The following is a 24,333-nucleotide window of genomic DNA, read 5'->3' as shown; positions in this document are numbered from 1 at the left end:
TCCTCTCAGTCAGCCTGGCTGTCCCACAATCCTTTTCAACACGGTGTCCAGGCAGACTCCACAAGCAGCCCCATGCTGGCTTGGGAGAGGTGGAACCTAGCTGCCATCTGCAAAGCGGCTGTCTGCAGGAAGCTCTTTTGAGCTGCAGCAAGTTCCCCCTGAGGGACCACGAGGCCTTTCCACTTGGTCCTGCCCGGTGGCCTTTTGGCAACTTTCACTTTCTAGTCCTTTTGGAAGCTTTAGGATCTGAACCTGTGGACTAAAGAGGATGTGTGACGGCACTAAACACCCTCCGCCTTCCGCCATCAGCTACCTGGGGCTTTCCTGGAAATGGCCTGTCTTTAAGACAGCTTTGGGGACACAGAGGTGTGGGGAGCCCTGCTTCCCTCCCTCCTGCCACTCACCGGCTGTGTCTTCTGTCCTCTCAGGGTTGGCTTGTCACCTAGACTGCCTGATTTCCCCTTCCAGAAGCAGTGAGTTTTGAGGCCCATGAAGCAGTTCCCGCTTGGTCAAATGAAGGCTAGGCCGATGCCCCCCGGCCTCCCTCCCTTCCCAGGGACGGCATCTGGAAGCCCACGATAAAGCTGTGAGTTTCTGCTCTGCTCCTCCACAGCTTTGCAGCTCCCGAGGCCTTCCTGACCTGAGTTTCTGGTTTGCAAATCTGGATTTAACAGCACCTCACACATCCATGTTGGGTGGCCGACACGGAGTGACTGACGCAGCACATAATGTTGATATGGGGTCTGTTCTGTCGTTGTTCTGAGGTTCCAAGGGGCTTGAGTCTCCCTGGGAAATGCAGGATGGCTCCGCTTGGGGGGGGGGTGGGCAGGGAGGGCTCTAACGTCTTCTGTATCTCGGCAGCCTGCACAAAACATCTGGCCCACCAGCGACTCTGATCTACTTCAGACTTAAAAAACTCTTTGGTGTCGGGTGTTTTTTTTTTTTTTGTCAGTTGTGGAGCTTGAACTCAGGGCCTAGGTGCTGTCCCTGAGCTCTTTTGATCAAGACGAGGGATCTACCACTTTGAGCCACAGTGCCACTTCTGCTAGTTAATTGGAAATAAGAATCTCATGGACTTTCCTGCCTGGGCTGGCTTCAAACCACGATCCTTAGATCTCAGCCTCCTGAGTAGCTAGGATTACAGGTACGAGGCACTGGCGGCCAGCTCATGTCAGGTGTTTTGACAAGACATCTCATGCAGTCAAAGCCAAGTGTGCACAGGAAAACATGCTGGAATGGCATGCGGAGGTTCTCTGGCCAGGCTGGGTGGCAGGCAAGGGGTCACTCTGTCTTAATCCCTGTCAAGTGACTGCTCACAAGACTCCTGTAAGTCTCTGTGATTGAGACAGAGGCCCCAGAGTGACTGCAGTGTTAGGTGATTATCTGAAAATTTCAGAACTGGCCCCAGAAAGATCTGAAGACTGGGAACCGACAGACACTTCAGAGGAAAGTGTGGGTTGCTGCCTGGGACGTGTGTCAACCGCACTGACAAAATGGGTTTCTTTGTCAATGCCAAACACTCGAGGGAAGGCAGTGTGCCTTGATCTTGCCGGTGGAAGCTGGTCCTGATCTCGCCCTGTTGTGTCTCCTTACCCACAGGAGTCTGCACCCACCAGAGCCTTCCCTGTCCCTCTGAACAACGTGACTGTGGATGCAATTTCCACACACCTGCTCAGCCCCTTCTGGGCCATTCATGGGCAACACGCTTCCCTTCAGCTTGGCTTTTGTCGGCCAAAGGGGACAGACAAACCCTCATCTTCACTTTGGAATGTGTGTTTCTCTCCCTCCTCCTTCTGTGATCATTTTTCCTCCTTCCCTTCGGCTTGTCTCTGGCCCGTGTGTTACCTTCTCACTTTCCACATGCTTTGGGGAAGTCATCTCTGCTGTGAGGCCTGCCCCCGACCCCCCACGTCAGGTAATGGTAACGAGCAGACACAACAATGGACCTGGAAGAACAGCATGTACGCAAGAGGACACGCACGGCGGGGATCAGGAGTTCTCTCCTCGGCAGCCACACAGCCCGTCTGGACGGTAATCTCCTAAATCACCGTGTCCTGTCTCCTCTGTGGGATTCCTACTACTCTGCGGGTGACTCACGCACCAGCAGCCACGGCACTCCCTAGGAGACATGGAAACGGTGAAGTCCTGCCGGCTGAGTCAGAACTTGAGCTTTAACTGAGATCTCCAGAAGATTTCGACGTGCATTCAAATGTTGAAAGCCCCAGAATTAGGCTCAAAGGACGTCAAGGTACAGATCGCACGGTATCCCCTCCTGAGCCTGGACGAGGCCCAAGCCTGCCTGACCGCAGGGCTGACTGCTGTGCTGTGCAACAGGGCCCAAGGCCTTCCTGGGTGGTGTGCAACCCTTGGGAAGTTTACCGCGAAAAGCTCTAAAGTCACATCTGCATAAGACACAGCAGGGCTGGGCGGGCAGGACGCTCAGGTCCTGGGCGGCTGGGAGGAAGGCAGTGAATTGTGGAGCCCCTCTCTGCAGTGGGCGGGAGCCAAGGTACCTCCCCAAACCTTCTTTGCTTTTACTGTTTGTGACGCTTCACTTGGTCACGCGGTCCTGAACGTGCTAATGAACCTGGAGAGCGCAGGTCTGGAGGAACAGCACATCTGGACAGACGCTCCCCCGCCCCCTCTGGCTGGGATACGGCAGTCCACATTTCCCATGTAGCAAGCTGAATCTGACCCCAGTTCCTCCCATCAATGTTCCTTCCTGAGGCTTAGCAAGGCAGTTCCCAGAAGGCCAGGCTGAGCCCAAACAAACGAATCATGCGGAACCCTACCTCGTTATTATGCTGCTTGTGAGACACCCCCCTCCCCCCATCTTAGAGACCAGGCCTCATTCAAGCAAAGTGTTTAAAAAAATATATGATATCAGGAGGAAAAGAAGATGAACACAGACAGGAAGCGAGGCAGTAGAGTTTGATGTTTTAAGGCACCAGTTCCAGTCCTGGGCTAATCAATCTCTGAGCCTTGTTTGTTACCTGCTCCTTTGAAACAGGCCGGCAGCAGCTGTGCAGGGGTCCCGAGGACCCCGACAGAGCACGGCGCTCACAGGGCACGGCCCCTCACCCATGGGGAGGCCTCACGCAACGTCCGATGCCAGTTTCCTGGTGTCCATTTCTCCCAGGGCTGGCAGGACTGAGCTGAGAAGCCAGGCCGGGGGTCCCCAGGGCCACAGCCCCCACCCTGTGCACGTGCCGCTCACCTTGATCATCTCTGCCACGTAGCTCTCGGGCCCCGTGTACTCGGTGGAGTCCTTCACCTTCACCAGGACGATGAAGCACAGGTAGTGCCACATGTTGTGCTCTTCCTTGATGTGCTCCTCAAAGGTGACCGTCTTGTTGTCAAACTTGTCTCTTTCTAAGCCTAGAAAGGAGACAGAAGCCCCAGCCCAGCTCAGTCAAAAATGCAAAAATACTGTAAGACAAAAACATGTACATCTGTAAGTGGGTGGTGGGGGGAGTCCCTCTCTTTTGATGAAAGTTCTAGAATTTGAATTCAGGGCGTCAAACTTGTTAGGCTGGTGTTCTACTATTTGAGACATGCCTCTAAGTCCTGCTTTTTGCTAGCTATTTTGGAGATGGAGTCTCTTCGGAGTTTTCTGCCCAGGTTAGCATCCAACTATGATCCTTTTGATTTCAGCCTCCTGAGTAGTTAGGATTACAAGTGTGAACACCACTGATGTCCAGTTAAAAAAGTTGACAAGGCCAGGTACCAGTGGCTCGTGCCTGTAATCCTAGCTACTCAGGAGGCTGAGATCCAAGACTTGCAGTTCAAAGCCAGTTTGGGCAGACTCTTATCTCTAATTAACCACTCAAAAGCTGGAAGTAGAACTCAAGTGGTAGAGCATTAGTGTTAAGCAAAAAAAAAAAAAAAGCAGCTCAGAGACAACACCCAGCCCTGATTTCAAGCCCCAGGACTGACACAAAAAAGAAAAAAAATTAAAAATGCAAGAAGAAAAATAAAACAAGTCATTATATGGTAGTTTGGCCACCATATAAAAATGGATTCTGGCAAGAAGCATCACTGGTTATAAGAACTAGAGCTGGAAAGTCTAATGTGAGAAATCATAGAGTATTTAGAAGGTATCGAAGTATCTCCCCATGTAGAACGACTCTATGAAGGCTAAAACTTGGCAACTACCAACTTAAAGTCAGTATCACAAGTTATGATGACTTGTATGCCTTGTGATATGGTATATTGAGAAGAGAATGAGGATACATGCTTGATGTTCCTGTAAAAAAAATGCATAGCTTCAATTCTACATGAGAAAATGGCAGAAAAGCCCCATGTCAGGGGACAATCTATAAATGTCCAAAACAAACACAATGACTGGGTATCACCCCAAACCTATGGCTTGCAAAGGACATTACCAGAAGGAATGATAGTTCTAAGTATGTTTTGATTTCTCAATTTTGGTAACCATATTATAGACATGTAAGAAAACAGTCTTGTCTTTAGGAAATGTGCACTGAGATATTTAGGAGTAAGAGTTCGGTCATTCACACCCATATTGTTCAAACGTGTGTGTGTGAATAGAGCAACGGAGAAACAGTATTCATATCTGGAGAATTTGGTGTGAGGAGTGTGAAGAATATGGAGAAATTCTTTGTGCTAACCGTATCATTTTTCTTTGACTCTAAAATTAAGTGGAGAAAAAAAAAAGTGTAAAGAATAGGTTTGATAGCCGTGAGTCAGTGGCTCACACCTGTCATCCTAGCTACTCAGGAGGCTGAGACCTGAGGATCAGGGTTCAAAGCCAGCCTGGGCAGGAGAGTCTCATCTCCAATTAACTACAAAAAGCTGGAAGCAGAGCTGTGCTCAAGTGATACAGTGCTAGCTTTGAGCAAAAAAAGCTTAGGGACAGCGCCCAGGCCCAGAGTTCAAGCCCCAGGATTGGGAATAAAAAAGTTTGAAGAATTGAAATGTTTAAAATGAAAACATTCATTTTAAATATACATGGAAGAAATTTATATTTAGTAACTAAATTATGCATAATTACAAGATGATTACTCGGCTCCCACTTGGCATTTCCATATGCATTTCCTGCAGATAGGCTGAAAATGACCTGCCTGGGTACTGTAGCACCTTTACTGAGTAGTTCACTCCTCAGTCCCGGGGGTCCACAGTGTTCTGTTCCTCTATTTTGCCCATCAATGCAAAGAAGTCCTTATTGCAGTACCAATTACATGGAAGGTTCAAGAAGGTAAGGGACTAGACTGTGGGCACGTGGCTAGTAGGTGGCAGGAGCTAGATCAGAACCCAAGTCTATCACACAAGGCCTGAGCCCTACACCGTCATAAATATTCTAAGAGGAACATTAAAAAAAATTTTTTCACAGAAAGTTTGAACCTATCTGAGGCTGGAGGAAATACGCCTGTGTAATTCCCTTAGAATGGGTCCAAGGGAAACTGAGGCAGCCCAGGAACAAAGACACTCTGCATTTGTCCTAAATTATGTGTGGTGACATGTCTGCTCTTAGTACTTAGTTCCTAAGACAGATGGGTGTCTGCTGTACAGAATTCATCCACACTCCCAGTATTTTCTGGAAAAATCAGAGCCAGAGTAGAGCACTGCTCCATGCCAAAGCCACACCCAGCCGGCCACGCCCGCCACCTTTCCACGTGCTCTGCTACACGGGCCAGCAGGAAGCGGGGCGGGGAACTCACCGCAGATGAAGCATGTGGTCTTCAAGATCTCCTCTTTCTTCTGCTTCTCACTCCTCAGGTCGGCGAAGGTGTCAATGATGACCCCAAAAATCAGGTTGAGGACAATGATGATGACCATGAAGAAGAACAAGAGGTCGTAGATCACTCTCGCGGCAAAGAGGGGCTCCTAGGGAACGGGGGAGGGGGACACAAGTCAGGGGACCCCCTTGCAGCCTCCTGCCGTGCAGAGCCCGGGCCTGGCTCCAGCCGGGCCCGTGTCCCTTTGTTAAACTGGGTACAATGGCTTCTCTATTCACCCCCCAGAGTCCACAGTGTGCATTTTCCAAGTGTGGGATACAATCCAAAGGTTCTGGTCATGTCTGGAAACGTTGGGGGGGGGGGGAGGGCAGACCCAACCCTGAAGGGGACAACCTATGTCTAGGGACCGGAGAAGCACAGCGCCCTGCCCAGGCAGCTGGCCACCCCACAGGGCTCGGCACCCCCAGCAGCGCCGCTGCGCTGCGCTCCCAGCCCCCGCCCGGCGGCCCCTCCCCCGCACCCGCGCCCTTCCTTCCAGGTGCACTCACCTCCTTCGATGGCTTCCGGAGCACGTCTCCCACTCCGCCCCCACTCCGCAGCCCGTGACTCAGCACGGTGACGATGCACATCAGCAGGGTCTCGCACGTGTGCTCCTTGTCCTGCTCCGTTTGCTCCACGGGGACTACCAGCGCTGTGAGCAGGGCAAGTCACCAGTTAAATTGGTTTGGAACGCTAGAGTTGTCTTAGTACAGCTAAGGCCATCTTAGCCCTCAGTACTGAGCTCCTTTTATGGAGACTAAACTCTCAGTACTGACCTCCCTCCATGAAGACTAAAATGTTCCCCGTCTTTGCAGATGGCCAGCTCTAACCACACCCGTGAACACAGTAGTACTGGGGCTTCAGATATGTTTTACTAGGTACTCAGAGTTAGAGGCGTCTTGCTTCTTGGGTGAGGGACCGGCCAGCGTTTCACAGTGGGGTTTTAAGGGCTGAGACATGGCTGGATTTCCAGCGGTTCCGCTGGATGCATGGCTTTGCTGTTTATCTCACTGGTTTATGGGTGAAGAACCGTGTGTCCCCACCCCGCCCCCTCCTCCAGGACAGTTAGGACAGTCTAGCTAAAGCAAAGATCTCATCATATCACATCCTGTCAACAACTGCAGGCAGCTTTGGGATGGACCTTTGCTCCTTACCTAAGATGTGACCCTCTGGTTGAATCATGCCCGGCTACTCGGCTTCCACATGGTTAGCATCTCCCTATAGCTGCTGTGTTGACCGTGAAGCCTTAACATACATCACTTTTACTATCTCCAAGATCTACCCACCTGCCTTTGCCCACACCTCCTGTGTTTCAGTTTAGACCTGGCCTGTTTGATGATACCCTTGTCCCAGTATTAGGCTGGGGGTAGACTCGACCCTCTGTTCTGCATCTGGGTTCCCAGCCTCGGAGACACTCTCCGGTGATCAGCTATTTACCTGCCTGCCTCCCACACCCCACAGGACAAGATGGTCCCTGATATAGACAGATGCTCCTTCCCATGTGGCCTCCTTCTGCCCCCAATGCCCCTCATCTCTCTTCGACACTCGGCTGCACGTCTGAGCAGTGCATCTGTTCGAACTGCTTCGGCCTCCTGCTCTGCGGGGTGTCAGGGCTGGTGTGGGGCAGGCCGTGTGTCCTACCTTCCTTAGGGGCGGGGGAGGAGCAGTTCTCCCCTGTCTCCACCCTGCACACGTCAGAGTACAGGAACTCTCTTGCCAAACTCTCGCTGGTTTCTGAGAGAGAAGGGAATTTTGTAACAAACAGCATATGGTTAAAATGTTTGACGTCCCCAATTCACGGCTGATTAAACAATCCTTTACATAAATAACACCCTCCGATCTTGCATATAAATTCAAAGCAGAGATGTGATTTACACTTTCCTTTGGTGATCTGGACGGGAAAACCGCCAAAAAACGTCAACTCTTGTAGGCTTACTAGAAACATCGCACTTAAATAGCACCTCTCTAACTTTAAGGACAAACCGCGGCGTCTCTTAAGGCAGAAACTACTGAATGTACAGACTCCTGTAAGATGAGAGGAAAAGTCTGCGAGAGAAGCATCACCAGGCACGAGGAGGAAAGCCAGGGTCCAGAGCCTGAAGATGGGTGACGGCCGGTGCGGCCCATCGTCAGCTTGACCCCGGGTTTCATGCCATTCGCTCAGTTTCTTCCTGGGACTCGGGGAGCCTGGCTACCTGCTCCCAAATCAGATGTCTTTCATTAAGTAGGGGCAGTTGCTGTAATCGAGAGACAAGAGCTCTTGGGTAGGAATCAAGTATGTGGTTGCTGTTTTCCATTCTTAAAATTGGAAGTCTGTTTTTGCTGTGTCTAAACATCACAGGAGCTCACCATAAAACCTGACTATGGAAAAGGCCCTGGAGAAAGCCACTGCTAGCCACTCGGGGTTCCATCTGTCCACATTTTAAACCACATATGAACTTTTTAATGAAAAAAAAATGCCCGCCCCCCCCTTAAGTATACATTCCTAGAAGTTGATTTACTAAGCCTAGGGAATGCATACTCTTATGCTTTCAAAAAGGTGTACTAGTTTAAAACAATGGTAAATAAATTAACGAAAGATCCGGCCGCTTACTCTTAGCATGTAATGTACAGCACCGCCCTTTAAGCAAAGTGAGAAGCCCTGTGTTCACAATTCATAATCTGTTATTAGGGAGAGAACTATATTTCTAAAATCATCATTTTCTCTAGATCAGTTATGATTAGGAAATTGTTTTTTTTTTAATTATCCTTAGTTGTACAAAAGAGTTAATTCAACATGCCACTCTGTAAGTACCAAACATCTCGATCAGTGCCACCCCTTCCGCCCTTCTCCCTCTAGGAAACAGCGATGACATTAAAAAAGATCAGAAGACCACAAACTCACCTGGAACAGCGGTTTCATTGGGCAATTTATCTACTTCCAAGATAAAATCATCCTTGAAGAAAAGATATCCCACTATGGAAAACAGGTAGACCAGGATCAGAGCCAGCACTGCTGTCAAGATGATAGACCGTCCGTTGCGGGTGACGCTTTTGATGACATTAAGCAATGTCTCTTCTCGGTACACTAAATCAAAAAGCTTCAAAAACAAGAAAAGAACGGGATGATTTTTAAAGAAGCCTCTCTATCAGAAGTGTATCATTACCGCATAATGAAGGCACAGTCCACAGCCCATTCACCCTCTTGGAAATGCAATAGCAGCGTTATACTAGGATCTGAACACTGAATGTCTTACCTGCCTTCAAGTGAGAACCAAGATGGAAAAAAAATGAGAAAAGTAAATACAGAAGAGGGGTCAAGAAAGAGCAACCACTCCAAGTAGTACACGAAGCAGGTCAAATGTCCTAGACATAGAACACACGAATTTCAAAGAGCAAAGGACAAGAGAGCGAGCGTGACTAGACGTGGCATACATCAGTTAGGGCCTAAGTCTTGAGTTTCTCCTAAGGGCCAGCCATCCTGGTCCTCGCTGTTCTGGGGTGAGTGTGTGGCGGGGACGCAGGCATGCTGCAAGCCAGAGCCAGCAGCAAAGCTGCTGGGCTTCAGGAAAAGCTCCGACCTCAGCTCGGCTAAATGTGTTTCACTGTGATCACGGGCCTGGTACTGTCCTTGTCCCTCTGGGGCCTCAGTGTCCTTCTGTGCAGACTGGCCGATGGAACTGTCCTGAAGAATGAAGGGGGAACATAGCACACAAGCACACTCCCATGATGAGTAAGTACCATAAATGCAATCATCCATTTCCTGATGAACAAAGAGACTGGGGCAAGGTTACTTATGGTGTGGCAGGGACACTGGTGACGGGGATACACCAGGAAGCCTCGTCCCTTATGCTCCTTCCCCAGTGGGGGGGCTGGGGGAACCCCATGCCAGGGGACCTGCTCTGCAAGAAGCTGGATCCATAGAGCCATACCCAGGCGAAACTCCCCAAGGACTGCCATCACGGCTAGTTGGCCGAGGGAATGCTGTGGCAATGGGCAGTGTTCTCTACAGACACTCTTACACAATAGAAACTTAGACACGTTTTTGAAATTAAAAATAACACGTAAAGAAAACTGCTTTGCTCTGTCGCTGGACTGGCTGTAAGGAAGGTCGTGATCTTCCTGCCTCCGCTTCCTAAGCAGCTGAGATTTCAGATGTGGGCCACCAGGCCCCGGTGGAAATCTGGATTTTTACTATGGGCTCTGTGCTAACCTAGTCTTCTCCTCTCTACAGTGGCCTCCACTGTGGCTTTAGGGTATGACTGGGCAAAGTGAAGTCAGCCAGATGGAAAAGGGCCTAGCTCCCGGATCTACTTTGAATTTATGACAAGACGCTAGTCACATCATCTCACCCTTCCGGGCCTCGATTTCCTCATCTGTGGAATAAGTGGACTCAACTAGCTGACCTCTGAATCCCTTCTAGTTTTGAATTTTACACCCGAGCTCCATTTCCTGCCCAAGAAACTTTGTTTTTTGGCTAAGCTCGATCTGTGTCTTAAGAGAACGGGTAAGGAAGGGTCCTCCGGAGGAAGTCAGGAGGAATCCGTGTGAGAGGACAAAAGGCTAAGGTTGCTGTTAATGTTGGTTAAACATTTCCCTGCAACCCCAATGGAAGCGGTTGAGCACTCCACACAATACACAAAAGCTACTTGTTTGCTGTGTGTAACAATCACAGAGCCCCACATCACAGAAATGGCAGGTGACTATTCTTCTTCATATTTATTAACGATTTTCATTTTGAAACAACATGCATTATTTATATAAGGGAAAATGCTTTAATTAAAAAAATGACCCATGTTCAAGAAAACATAGGATACAAAAAAAGTCTCTAGTAATTCCATCATCCATATAGTCATCTAATGAACAAGTTATTTCCTTCTGACCTTGAAAAGATACAAGATACACATTTTTTTAAATAAAAATAAGATGCCACAATACTGGCAGATAGCCAGTCTTTCACCTAACAGTCATGAACATTCATTTTCATGTCAAATATGATCTCCTAGTATTTGCTTAGATGGAAACAACACCATTAACATAACTAATATTTTTGAACAGTCAAGATGTCTCAGTTACATATAAGTTTACATAATGCTGTAAGGAATACCTCTGTGTGTGTTTCTATACATACGTGTGTAGTTATTTCTTTGGAGTTTATTTCCGCAAACAGAAACTAGGTTACAATAGTCACATATCGCCTGTTGTGCCTACACAGGTTGTATAGCAGTATAGCAGTAGTTGTTTTTTTAAAGCCTATTTTGTCCCCCATTGCTATCAGTACTGCGAACGATCCTGCCTTTTTTTTTTTTTTTTTTTTAATGTTTTCTTCATGTCTTGAGTAAAATGGGGATCATGCACTGGTTTAATTAGCCTGTCTTTATTCAGCCTTGAGGATGAACAAAAACGTTTCTGTGTTCACTGACCATCTGGATTTCTCCTTTCGTTACCTGCTTGCTTATGAACTTTGTACGTTTTCATCTCCGGTGTTAATATTTCTCTAAGTACACAAAGGCAAGTTTGAGGCCAGGTCCAGCCAGTCTCTGGGGGGTCGGGAGACTTTAATTAGGCCACCAGATTACTCAGTGTCCTTCCTGGACCCCTGGCTGGCGGCCACGGGGGGGGGGGGCGCCCCACCCCGTGGCATGGCTTCCTCTGATGGAGGCCTCATTCTTTCTACAGAAAACCCAGCTTCTTTTGGTTGCCGGGTTTCCTTCTTTGTAGAATAATTTGAATAGTTTCGGTACTGTGTCCGTGGTCCTCACCAGACACGGTCAGTAGCTCAGCACTGCTTTTAACACCAAAAAAGGAGCTCGTCACTTCAGGCCGCAGGGAAGCCAAGGCCCAGAGTGCTCAGAAAACCCTCCCAAGTACAGAAGAGACACCCAACATGGTCTACACTACATTTTTCTAAGAGGGAATTGAGCTCAGGTAACACCACCAGGAAAGCTTAGAATTCTTTGTGGTCAGGAAGGGATCTGACATCACACCCATAAGACTGTGCTAACCACCGGTCTGACAGGGCAGGAGCTTTTCCACGTGTTCAGATAAGAGGTGATGTGGACGTGGGGGCTCATGGGAGCTGGGGTACCATCCTGCCTCTGCCGCTTCCTACGTGGCTTTGGATCGGCTCTTGGGCACCCTTACCGAGGTTTCTAGATGCAATCTGAAGACATCATCTACCTCCAGTGGGATTGTGAGCGCGTAGGGGAAGAGGAGACGATGAACATGTGGTAAGCGATAAAAGTGAGGCTGTGAGATAGGGATTCCATCTCAAGGCTCTGTCTGCTGTATCCAGCAAGGCCCTGGCTGGCCGGGCAAACAGGCGGAGATGATGCGAATGGAGAGAAAAGGAAAGGGAGCTAGTTGGAGGCAGACGGTAAAAAGTCAAATGCTTCTACCAGGAGAAGAATACAACCATCCAAACAGTGTCCATCTCTTGGGAAAGACCCCTTGGCAGGGGGACAACAGACAACACCACACCGAGTGAGCCAGGGAAGGAATTTGCTGGGTTAGCAGACGTAGGTTTCCCTGACTCACAAGCCAGAACCTCAACGAGGGCCGTTACTGTGTGACCCAAAAAGGTTCTGAAATAGATACAAGGCTCTAAAGATTTTTGATACGGGAGTGACCAAAATAGGCCACACAATGGCAGACACTTCCTGAGACTTCTCTGCCTAAAACCTCAGAGCTCAGCCAGACCTATTTTAAAATGAGGAGAAAGACTCTATTCCCATGTAGCCTGCCAATACCTACCACTAATGGAATGAGCTCATGCTGGTGAAGTCTTTATGGTATTTTGGATGGGAGAGGCAACAGAAGATGACAAAGACAGTAATAGCCAACCGTCATGTTGCCGTGCTATTCTAAGCCTTTGACACGAACAGCTGCACAGAATGCCTTCAAGGAGACAGATCATTCTCCTCACTAGTAGATGGGGAAATCAAGGCACCGAGCAATGAAGTAACCAGCTCAGAAAACAGATGGCTAGCACCTCCTTCGAGAGTTTTCCTTTCTCTGTTTTCTCTAAAGCCTTGGGTCATTTTTCAGTCTTCCCATTTTTGTATTTCTAAGTCACTTAAGGCAGGCCAAATTTCTATTTCCTGCCATGTTGCATAGATACGTGGAAACAGTTTCTTGTTTGCAGTGCTGTCAGTCCAGATTCCCCTTAATTACAGGACAGTAAACAGTTACTTGCTTTGCAATTTAAAAACGTGCTCCGAAGAGGGGACAGAAGCGACTTATTCTATAGACTCTCAACAGATTAGTCACTTGGCTCACGGGGAACAACATGACTTCTACTGAAAAGGCTTGCTGGGTGGACACACCTGTCCAGCTCATGACCACGGGGGTGGGGCTCTGGACATGGCCCCGCTCTTTGTGGTCACTCCATGTCTACATTGAGAAATGGGTCCCGTTGGGACTGAAGACGATGACAGTTTCAGAAAAACATTCCCTTTGGCAAGCGCTGCCTGAGTCTGAGAAACAAAGGTGCCCAGAGAGGACGCCTCTCCTGGGCCAGGTGAGCCCCTTCTTTACCGGAAGGCAAGTGCAGTGTTGCTGTTCTGGGCAGGGGACACACTGAGACTGCACAACCCGGGCTCAAGAGAGCTGTCTGGTTTCCTGTGTCAGATCTCCATACGGTGGGCGTTGTGGGGCCTCCACCTTAGCGGACCTGGCGTGCCAACTGCCATTCACAGGCAGGGTTGGCGAGGCCAGAGGCCAGAGCACACTCTGCTGTTGTCTGCATGTGAAATATTCTGACACACAGTACTCACCAGCAAACTGTAGAAGAACTCGTGGACAAAGAGCCCCATGGCGCAGATCAGCAGATAGAGCAAATGATAGAGGAACTCAACATCCAGAACCATGGCTCGGTAACCCCTGGTGAATGTTCCACAGTTGCCCACAAAGCTCATCAGAAAGATGATTTTATTGCAGACCTGAGGACAATCGGGGGGGAGGAATTAGATGGTGTGTATCAGAAACAACTGTGCGTGATCACTCGCTCGGGGAGTGTCTCACTCAGACCTGCCCAGAACCATTCTGTAACTCCAAGTCATTTCACGCATTGCTTTTCAGGCACAGCACAAATAAACCGGCAGGCAAATAATTGCATGTGCAACCGTAATCAAGAAGTGTTTGACTATGGCAAAACAAAATCAACACACACTGAGATTCTAATTTCCAGAGTGAGATATGAATCACATCTAAACATTCTTCCGTGAGTTAGTCAAACACAGAAGCCACCTCTATCCATGAACTCTGTGCTCAACATGATTCAAAGTGTTTGCTGAATTTGTGACATTCTAGACATTTCAGGGTTTCAATTTGATGAGACATAGACAATTCTTGTCTTTTCTCCCCCCCCTGCTCCTGTTTATGAGGAAAATGAGAATTTTCTTGGGGAAACAAAAGTAAAATGTTTGATACGTTTGATTTCCCCTTCCTTCCTTTCTTCCTTCTTTCCTTCCTTCCTTTCTTCCTTCCTCCCTTCCTTTATTGTGAAAATACCATATAAAGAGGGGTTACAATTACATGGGCAAGATAATGAGTACATTTCTTATCAAGCATTGCTGACTCCTCCTTTGTTTCCCCTTCCCATCTCCCCCCCCACACACTCCCCTCTTTCTTCTAGGACTAAGTTCTGGTTTTCTTTTGGGGATGGTCCATATCTAGGAACTGGTTCTTGAGGTCTGGCTGAGGTTGCAGGCTGGCTAATCGCATTTTATTTTCTGGTGAGGCACGAAGCCAATCAGAGCCAATGGCATCTACAGTGCTCTTCCCCAGGATTGCAAAAAAAAAAAAAAAAAAAAAAAAAAGACTACTTTGTTCTTGTTCACAGACCATGAACTAGAACAGGTATACGCGCTGGTTCTGCTGGCATTCGCTTACCATCCCCCCAGAATATGAGAGCACCCTCAGTCCAGAGGAGATGGGCCGGAAGACAGGACAGAGGAACTGGGCCCTGATGTCACGTCTGGCCCCTGTATTCAGCTACCCCTGAAGTTACCCTCTTGGTTTTCTCTTCTGCTTCTGCTTGCACGGAGGGGGTGTGTTGACTCCTGAGTGACAGGTAAAAGAGTCGTAGTTCCTACTGGACCATCCAGTCCCATCTGGGATAGACACGCCACACCTACAAGTCGGCCTCCAGGAACATGTAGAAAAACTCCAATGGGAAGGTTAGAGAGGAAGCTCTTCGAATGTACTTGGTAAAGCCATCTTCTGCTACCCTAGCTTTCTTGGCTGCAGCTGGCAGGCACTTATGCCAGCTAATCTGTAGGTCGGTGTAAGCAAGCCTCTCCTCAATCAGATATGTGAGGAAGCCAACACCTGAGAGAACCTCTGGTGTTCTCAGGTGGAGCGTGCCAGTTGCCCAGGGCGCCAGTGCTGTGAACTTCGCTGGTGAGGGGCTTTCACAGGATGGGGGCGGGGATCACTGACTAGACAACCCATGCTGATGCAGGGGTAGCCAGGGTGGAGGCCGGGACAATGAGGCCTGAGGCTGACATGCTTCCACTTGGAGAGAGCAGCAGCTTCATCTGAATCCACTTTTCTCTTCAGCTTCTATTGCTTCCCCAGCATGCATCTCCTATTAACTCACGATCTCGGCTGCTGTCCCCACTCCTAATTCACTCTGCTTCCTTATCTCCAATCTGGCTTCCAGCTTCAGCTCCTTCCAGAAGTAGCTTTTGTAAAGTCTTCCCTGGGGATCCTGCCTGAGTATGTTTGCTTTTTTTTTTGTTTTTTTTTTTTTTCTCCCTTTCAATTCCCCTTGGTTTAAAAAGCTCACCGCTCCATCCTGACCGCAACTCTTTGTTCAACCACCACCGTGGTGGCCTCTTCCTCCTTCCTGCCCCTCCCCCTTCCCCTCCCCCTCCCATGTGCTCCAGGTGGTCTTTCTCTTTCCCCCTCTCCGTCTCCATTTCTCCTTCTCTTCCTTGCACTTGACCGAATGATGATCATCGCTGATTTGCTCTTTTCTCTGATAGCTAATATTTCTCTAAGTGGTAATTAATTATCCGATTTGAACCTTCCCCACAAATTATTTGTGGTAGAGAAGTTAATACAGTGTGCAATGATTATAGGAAAGGAAAAGAACTAGAGAATCCATAGAAGACCACCTCTAAGGTATTCTTCTTCTTCCTTCCCTCTCTCCCATCCTTTTGTCCATTCACTCATCTACCCACCCACCCACCCATCCGTCCGTCCAGTATTTCCTTCTTAAATAACTTCCTCTCAGGGAAGGCTGCAGCTGCTCTCCCCCTTCAGCCTTATCTAGCAGCCATTGTGGTCCTGCATTTCCAAAAGCCAAAGCACACAACAGTGTGCTGTGTCACCTCAACCCTAATAAACCGACAATGTGAATACGTGCGCCCTGCAAATTGGATCACGGCGTGACTTCCTTTCAGCTAGTGGCCGTATCCTTCTCTCAGGCGCCCAGGCCTGGAAGTTTGGTGTGATATTTGTCTCTGTCATTATCAAATGAAGACAGCCATGTCTTCTTTGCCTGAAGAAAGAGACCAGGCTGCTCTTCTGACGAGGCCCAGACGCGGCCTCTCCGTGGAGAGCCTTCCTTCGCACGGGGACACCTGCACGTTCCCTCTTTCTTCTTCTACACTAACGACCCACGCCGGGCCTGCCGCAGCCCAGCAGACAGGGCTGCCACCACAGCGCCTCCCGCCCAAGTACCTGCAAACCGATTTTTTGCTTCACTGGGAGGCCGCACCTTCAGCACGGATGTTCGTGGCTTTCCCGGTTCCCATTTGAATTTTCACCAGACCTGTGTGTCCTCTGCCAGTCACGTGTGGCTGCCTGTGACACCCGGGGGTGGACTCTGCCCATCGGTGTCTCCTTCCCCTCAAGCAGGACCCGAGTCTAGGTGGAAAGGATGTCCTACCACTCCTGCCTCGGGAAGGAGATCGCCTACGCCTGCTCTGCGTCCCTGCCCAGGACGGTGAGGAGTGGGCCTGTGCGAAACTTTCTGCACCGTCAGCACCCAGCTGGGAGACAGCTTCACCTTTATTTTGGTATTGTCAGGATCTCAGCTTCTTCATGTGCTCATGCATAGAAATTTCTGGAAGGTGCTTTCAGATAATGTAGTACATGGCATGCCGTATCCAAATTTTCTCCCTCCCCCTCCTCCCGCCCCCACCGGGAAACCTGTGCAATGTATAGTCTTTCTTTTTTTCATCAGTCGTGGGGCTTGAACTCAGGGTCTGGGCGCTGTCCCTCAGCTCTTCAGCTCAAGGCTGGCGCTCTACCACTAGAGCCACATTACCACTTTCGGATTTTTCTGTTTATGTGGTGTGGAGGAATAGAACCCAGGGCCTCATGCATGTGAGGGAAGCGCTCTACCACTGAGCCACCGTCCCGGCCCCTGTACAGTCTTTATATCAGCCATATCCACTGTCCAAGAATCCTCCCACGGACGCAGGGGCTGTTAACCTTCAACGGCAGTGAGGTGGGTTTCCATGTCACCACTGACTTCCAAGCGCCTGTCCTCAACCCTCCGCACTGTCTGCCACCCGATCGGTGTGTGATCAGTTCCTCTCACCTCCATTTCTATTTCTGCAGGGCCTTTGCAGAAGTGAGTGCATGTTACTATTTCATCACTTGACTTACTGGCTAAAATCTATAGCGCAAACAAACCTTTGGCCAGATTGGCAAACTTATTTCAATCTTGACTTCGATCTTCTGGCTTCACTGCTGAGGAAATCCCCTAAAAATGGCACCGCCAGGAAGCTCCCGCTGGCCTGGGAAGGTCAAGAGGAGATGCCCACCCATGGCATTCTCCTGCTTGTGCTACTTGAACGGTTGACGCAAACAGTATTTTTTTGTTCTGGGCTGAAAGCCCAAGGACCAGAATAGAAAGCCTTCCTATTTACCCACAAACACACACTGTGGCTACAAAGATAGCCATACTTACATTGAAAGCGCCCAGCAGAAACAACGTGGGTTGTAACCCGACGGAAAATATCAGCCGCAGAATTGTGGAAGCAATTAGGGCCCGGATGCCATGGGGTTTGGGCAGGGCAATGACGATGGCCAGGGAGATGAGCATGGCTGTCCACAGCAGGCCGGACCAGTGTGGCTCTAGCGTTCCTGGAAGGACAGAGCAAGGTCCTATCACATCAGGTTGCGAGGGAAACAGGCAATGGATCAGGGCAGGTCCCGCCTCACAGTCTAGGCTCCAGATATAACCCGCCACGTCCATGTCTTTGGGCTTCCAACCATCGTACCTGTTTTCCGTCTGGGAAATTTCTTCTCCCTTTCCTATGCATCTTCACTTTAGCTTAGATAGGATCACTCGCGGAAAGTCTCCCCTATCTCTTTCTTCCTCAAAAAGAATGCCAGGTGTCCCCTCTTCCTCTGCACATTCCTACACTTTCTGGAAAACCAAGACTTTTTTTGTGCTGGGCAATTATTCTGTCCCTGAGCTGGACATCCATCCCATAGGAAGTTCCCTTCTGGAGTTAACTCCCGGTGTTGACTTCTCTGTCTGTCTGTCTAGACTGCACCTCATTGAACACTTGCTAGACACTTGTTCAGTAAATAAAATTCACACACGTGTCACAAGTCACTCTTGGGGGAGGAGGCAAACTACAAGCCTATACTTCCTTTCTATTACAGGAACACTCTAGGTCCCCTGGCTGCATCAGACTTCCCAGGGAAGCAGCTTCCGTGTCAGGAGCATCATCTACAATTAAGATCACCCCTGCAGTCCAAGAGCTTCCACCAGTTTTTGTCATCTCTTGCTATTGCAAGTTCTATTTAGAGTGTCCCACGAGATGTCTTGGTTATATAACATGAGCCAACATGGCTAAAAATATAGTTCTGTAAAACACTCATTAAAAAAAAAAAAAGAAACACCCCTATTGCAAATGCTGTCACATTTTTGAGTTTCCCTCGGATGTAGACAAGCAGCACTACGTGATTAAGGACGCTTATGTAAAGTTCACTTCGTCTGAACTGCAGGGACTACACCACCATTCAGCAAGAGGTGCCTGTGCAATACAGCTCTTCCACTCCAGGCCACGCCTACCCAGACACTTTCCTCCTCTGTAATCACTGTTCCTCTAGCCCCAGCCGCAGATTTCTGTCCACCTGTGGTATGCATTAAACCTGGTCAGAAATGGGCCAACACTTTCAGAAATTCCAAGTCTGGTGTGCACATCATTCTTGTGTACATTTTTGGGCTGTCAAGTGTATTAGGCCCCTGATGTTATGGATGATTCATTTTTCCCAATCATCTCATGAAGATGGTAGAATATCTCTATTATCAATAAATTCCAGTCTTAGGCTACCTATCTTGCCCAGAGTGACCCAGTGAATGGACGGAGGTAACGTACCTCTAAGGCCACCATTAAAATACAATCCACCCAATATAAGTATGCAATTTGGTGAATTTGCACATGTGTGCGTGCACACAGTGCTAGGATTTGAACTCAGGACAACGTGCTTGCTAGGTAGGTATTCTATCACTGAGCTATACCTCCCTCCTTGTTCTGTACTGGTTATTTTGAGATAGTCTTGCTTTTTTCCTGGGAGTGCATGTGAACTACGATCCACCTATTTTACTTATCACAGCTGGGATGACTATGTGGCATCTGCCACCACATCCGGCTTCTTCTTCGAGATGGAGTCTTATGCACTTTTTTTTTTTTGGTATGGGTTAACCTGCAACTGCAACTCTCCCAACCTCAGATGTCAAGGCACACGCCTCTGTGCCCAATTCTTGGTTCAGAAGGGGTTTTACATGTATGCCCGGGCTGTCCTTGAACCATGACTGTTTCCATCTTAGCTTCTCAGGTAGTTAAGAGTACAGCTGTGAGCCACTGGTACCTGGCTAATGATGTGATCAACAGATAAAACTGCCACCACCATCACACTCTTGAATATTATCAGCCTGGCAACAAGTTTCCTTGTGCTTCTTGGCTCAATGTTTTACTTTCTCTCAACCTGTAAGCGATCATGATGCGTGTGCTGTCATTATATAACCTTTATAGGATTTCATTAAAACGGAAAAATTTGGGAGTGGAGGTGTGGCTCAAGTGGTAAGAGTGCTAGCCTTGTGTGAAAAAGATAGGGGACAGCCCTCAGGCACCGAGTTCAAGCCCCAGTACTGACACAAAAAAAGAAAAAAATAAGTTTAGTAGGCAGCCTTTTGTGCCTGACGTCTATCACTTACCAAGTGACTAAGAGCCTTTTGGGTCATTAGTGGGTGTTGGTCTGTCCTGTTGCTGAGTAATATGCTACACTATGGCTATACTACCATTTATTCATTCATTCAATAGTGAATGGGTATTTAAATCCCTTCTAGTTTGGAGACATCATGAATGAAGCTACCAGGAACATTCAAATACAAATCTTGGAGTGAACATATGTTGTCAGTTCTCTTGGACAAATGCTTGATTTTTTTTTTTTTGTCAGTACTGGGGTCTGCACCCAGGGTCTCACACTTGCTAGGCAGATGCTTAAAATTGCTGAAGCTATATTCCAAGTCCTCTTTGCTTTGGTTAATTTTTTTTTTAAGACAGGGTCTTGTTGTTTGGCCTGGGTTGGCCTAGACTGTGATCCCATTTATGCTTTCTGCATGACTGAGGTGACAGGTATACACCACCACAGCCAGTTTCTTTTCCTGTTGACATAGGATCTACATAGCTTTATTTTTTTCCTGAGCTATCCTGAAACTCAAAATCCTCTTCATCTCCATCTCCCCAGTAGCTAGGATTACAGGAATAAGTCACCATCACCAGTGCCTAGCAGACCAATGGATCTTAAATATATGCATAACTATGAATTGCTGTCATATGGCTTTCCAAGATGACTGCCATTTTGCCTTCCCCTCTGTAGTACATCAGAGCTCTGCTTCCTCCACATCGTTGCTGACACTTGGTCTGTTGGCCTTTACAATGTCACCCCTGAAGTTGACAGTGGTATGTTACTGTGGTTTTATGTTGCAGTTCCCTGACAACCAGTGATACTGGACATCTCTCCATATGTTTTGCTTACTGATCTTTCTGTTTCTTCTGTGAACTGTCTTGTGGCCCACTTTTCAGTACGTCTGTCTTTCTATTGGAGAGTTCTAAGTATGTGAGTCTAATAACTGTGGCCAGTACAATAACATGTATGCAGAAGTCCGCTATGAAAGCAGCATTAACCAAAAATAGTACTGGATTACAAAAACCAACTTTGGAAAGATGTTTTAGAGACAGCTGGAGGAATTGGAAGTTTGGGCAGACTTAATACAAGATTTGCTGTTAGTTTTGTTATATATAATGGCATGGTAATTATACGTATTTTAAAACATGCTAATGAGCTAGAGAAGAACACTGAAATATTTATGGTCCAAACAACAAGATGTATAAACATCTTTAAAGTGTTTCAGAAAACACAGTAGAGGGGATAGAGGAAACATGACAGGTAGAATGTTAATGATTAAACCTAGGCTGATAGGCATGTGGCAGTTCATTATTCTTTCTACTTGTGTGTCTACCTGAAGATATCAGTAATAAAAGAGTTTCAGAGGTCTTTCTACATTTGCTTGAACCATTATGGCACGCTTACAAATTCAGTAAGCATCTGCCCCTGCCTACGTGTCATGCTTCTGAAAGGCTGTGTGACTCATTCATTCTGAAATAAAGGGGTAGGAGTCATACTTTCAAACAGGAGCTTTTAAGGCCACTGCTGTTCTTGGCACCCACAAATCTTATGCACTGCAAAACCATATTAGCACACACAGCTAAGTGGGACATTTTGGATATCCTGGTTTTAGGATACAAGAAGTTGTAAGTGTATACATACCAGCATACTTCTTTTTCTCCTAGGTTGAGGCTCAAGCCCAGGATCTTGCTCATGCTAGGTAATTGCTCCACCATAGCTATACTTCTAGCCTCTAACAAACGCTGACCTCATAAAATACTTCCAGGTCCATGACACAGATCCTATTTCTAGGCAGGGTGAAGATAAGGAAGCAGATCTTATTCCTAGTCTCCAGAACATGGCTAGCAGGGACTGCACCAAACGCACGTAATACAAAAAGAAAACAGGGGAGTTACTAGGCTTGAGATGGCTTTAGGTTTCCTTAGGCTAGAGCAACTTGTTCCCTCCCACGAGCCCGGACTCTGTTTCAGTCATTAGCTTGAGGTTTTAAAGCCTGTGGCTCTCCGTTAGGCAGCCTAGACTCCCACAGCTCAGTGGGAGGTGAGGTCGGATTCAGAACGCACCATTTTAGAGTTAAGAGAACTCTTAATCCACTGAGTATTACACTTCGGTGGGAGTCAGGATGCTGTTACTGTCTTTCCTAACATCCCAAAGCCTCACAAGCATGGGCTCAATGGAAGCATCTAGTAAGATTAAGAGTAATTAAAAAAAAAATGGGTGAGCCAATGAGTGAGCGGGCCAGTGTTCAGTGCTATTAGGCCTAGACACTAAGTCTCTGGATTTTTCAAGTAGGACTTGAGGCTTAAAGGGCTGCCCGAACTCAGTGGCCTAGACACTTGCCTGAATGCTGCCACTAGGGACCAGTGAAGAAAAGTCAACGTGAACAGTGGAGTGGGCCTGTCTTAGGCCTGAACTCAGGGCCTGGGCACTGTTCCCTGTGCTTTTCCACTAAAAATTACCACTCTGTCACTTGAACCCCAGCTCCATTTCTGGCTTTTTAGTGGTTAGAGAGAAGAGTTTCAAGGACTTTCTTGCCTGGGCTGGCTTCAAACTCTGATTCTCAGATCTCAGCCTCCTGCGTAGCTAGGATTATAGGTAGGAACCCCTGGTGCCTGATAACAGCACTTGAGGTTTTTTGTTTTTGTTTTTATTTTCAGAATTGGTGGGGGGGGGGGCGTATGAAAAACACATCCAAAGCAATGGCTCAACTGTCATGCTGTGATGAGCACAGGTCTTCTGAGGCAGGAGGGGTTGGGGTCCAGGCCACGGCCATTGTCAGGACCTTTGTGCTCATATTCCCGCTCGGGTAAGGCGGTGTCCCCACAGAGAAGACGCTGTAGCCTTGTGTTTCCTGACCTGGCATTTAAAAGGAAAAAAAAAAAATTCCCCCTGGATGTGTGTGGAGGCCATACTTTGGGAGAAAAATCATCCACACGGCATCTTCAGTGCAACCTGAGGCCAGATAGAAAAGCTAACACTGCAGATGGGGCTAGATACATAAGCATTACATAACATGTCATCACTTTCAAATTGGTCTTTAAACACACTTTTATTACATACACATGTGCTGCAGACACCTTTGCCCGCATTATGAAGGGCAAGAGCCGAGCTGGAACCTACTCCCCCACTGTTTTGTTTTGTTTATATGGCTTACTTTGGAGTTTCTCTATCCCATTAGGACTCACACAGGTAGATCCTGGCAGATGGCTACATTACAACGGTGAAATGGTCTGCCAAAAACTGATGAAAACTTTAGCTAGAGAACTAGACCTCCCAGAAGGCTCAGGGGTAGGGCACTTGGCTAGCTTGTGTGAAGCCCTGGGTTCCATCTCCAGTACCACCAAGAGGAGGGAAGGAGGGCTCTAGGTTTAACTGAGGAGTATCTTAAAAGAGGACCCTACAAGGGTAAATATATTTCATGTACTAGGAGCAAATTGAGGGGTTCCCCAAACATGAATGCCCACCCTTAATGATTTGTGTTTTTGTAGCAAAGCATGGAGCACACTCGTGTGTGTGTGTGTGGGGGGGGAGTGACCGGAAGGAGATGGTGGGTGGTAGTGGGCGGGGGAAATCCATGAATAATGCAATCAGCACTCTGCAGACTAAACATACTACTCCACTGAAGAGCCTTCAGCCATTCGAGTCTTCTCTGACCTCTGGCAAAAGCAAAAGCAGGGTAAAAAAAAAAATCCAGAAATTTATTACAAGGATTACAGTCTTTAGTCTGAAATCCATTCCAGAAGTATGGTGTGGAAAATCAGCAGCAGAATGATCATCACAATGTCTCTGCACTGAGTAAGCCTTGCTAAATCTCTCGACCTCTCTGACATATATTTCCCCAGTCTGTCCAACAAAGGGAGCGAAGGCAACTTCCCACGGGTTTAATATTTTTTTTCTCCTTCTCTGCTAGTGGAAAAAATTATCCTGATATAGTATTTGATATAATATTTACGTTATCTGAAGTTAGAGCTCAACCTCTGAGGCGAAAGCTACCATCTCATCTTGTCTGCCAATGTGTAACTGGGATCCTAAATATGGCACCTACAGTTCCAGAAACACTATTTAGGATGTCAAGTCATAGACTTTCTGTTGGGATGGGTTGTTCCCTTAGAATTAAAAGACAGCGGATACCTCCTCGCACTCCTTTAAATGGGTAGAAGAACGCCACAAGCAGATTCATCAGGACGGCCAGGTTAAATGAGATGCTGCTCCAGAAAGACATGTTGCGAGCACACCAGTACAGGACGGGCTGGGCTGTGGAAACAGAGAGGAAGCCGCGTGAGGTTGGAGAACATGTGTCAAGGCGCTGGAATTCAGCACGGTCCTGCCTTCGCCTGGCCCCGCGCGGCCTCCACAAGCCCATTCCCGTTCCCATTCTTCACCCCAGTGGTAAAAATGATCATTTGTTTTGAAGTTGGCACACAGTGACATCGGACTGGTTCATTTCTGTTGG

General features: G+C 47.9%; 1 protein-coding gene across 7 annotated transcripts in view; it reads right to left on the bottom strand.

The window, feature by feature from the left end:
- LOC138816317 (inositol 1,4,5-trisphosphate-gated calcium channel ITPR1-like) overlaps positions 1-24,333 on the bottom strand; it is a 275,135-nt gene that overhangs the window by 24,553 nt on the left and 226,249 nt on the right. For all 7 annotated transcript variants that reach the window (XM_070006010.1, XM_070006011.1, XM_070006012.1 and 4 more), the window contains 8 exons: positions 24,012-24,134; positions 17,644-17,819; positions 13,493-13,657; positions 8,623-8,818; positions 7,380-7,472; positions 6,248-6,390; positions 5,682-5,847; positions 3,218-3,378 (listed from right to left, as the gene is read on the bottom strand). In XM_070006010.1, coding sequence (XP_069862111.1) covers positions 3,218-3,378; positions 5,682-5,847; positions 6,248-6,390; positions 7,380-7,472; positions 8,623-8,818; positions 13,493-13,657; positions 17,644-17,819; positions 24,012-24,134 — 1,223 coding nt within the window. The remainder of the gene's footprint in view (positions 1-3,217; positions 3,379-5,681; positions 5,848-6,247; positions 6,391-7,379; positions 7,473-8,622; positions 8,819-13,492; positions 13,658-17,643; positions 17,820-24,011; positions 24,135-24,333) is intronic.

This window comes from Dipodomys merriami, unplaced genomic scaffold, assembly GCF_024711535.1.
Source record: "Dipodomys merriami isolate MVZ:Mamm:240054 unplaced genomic scaffold, mDipMer1.0.p SCAF_690, whole genome shotgun sequence".
Lineage (NCBI taxonomy): Eukaryota > Metazoa > Chordata > Mammalia > Rodentia > Heteromyidae > Dipodomys > Dipodomys merriami.
The sequence above is the reverse complement of the archived record's forward strand: the minus strand, read 5'-3'. Positions and strand labels throughout refer to the sequence as shown.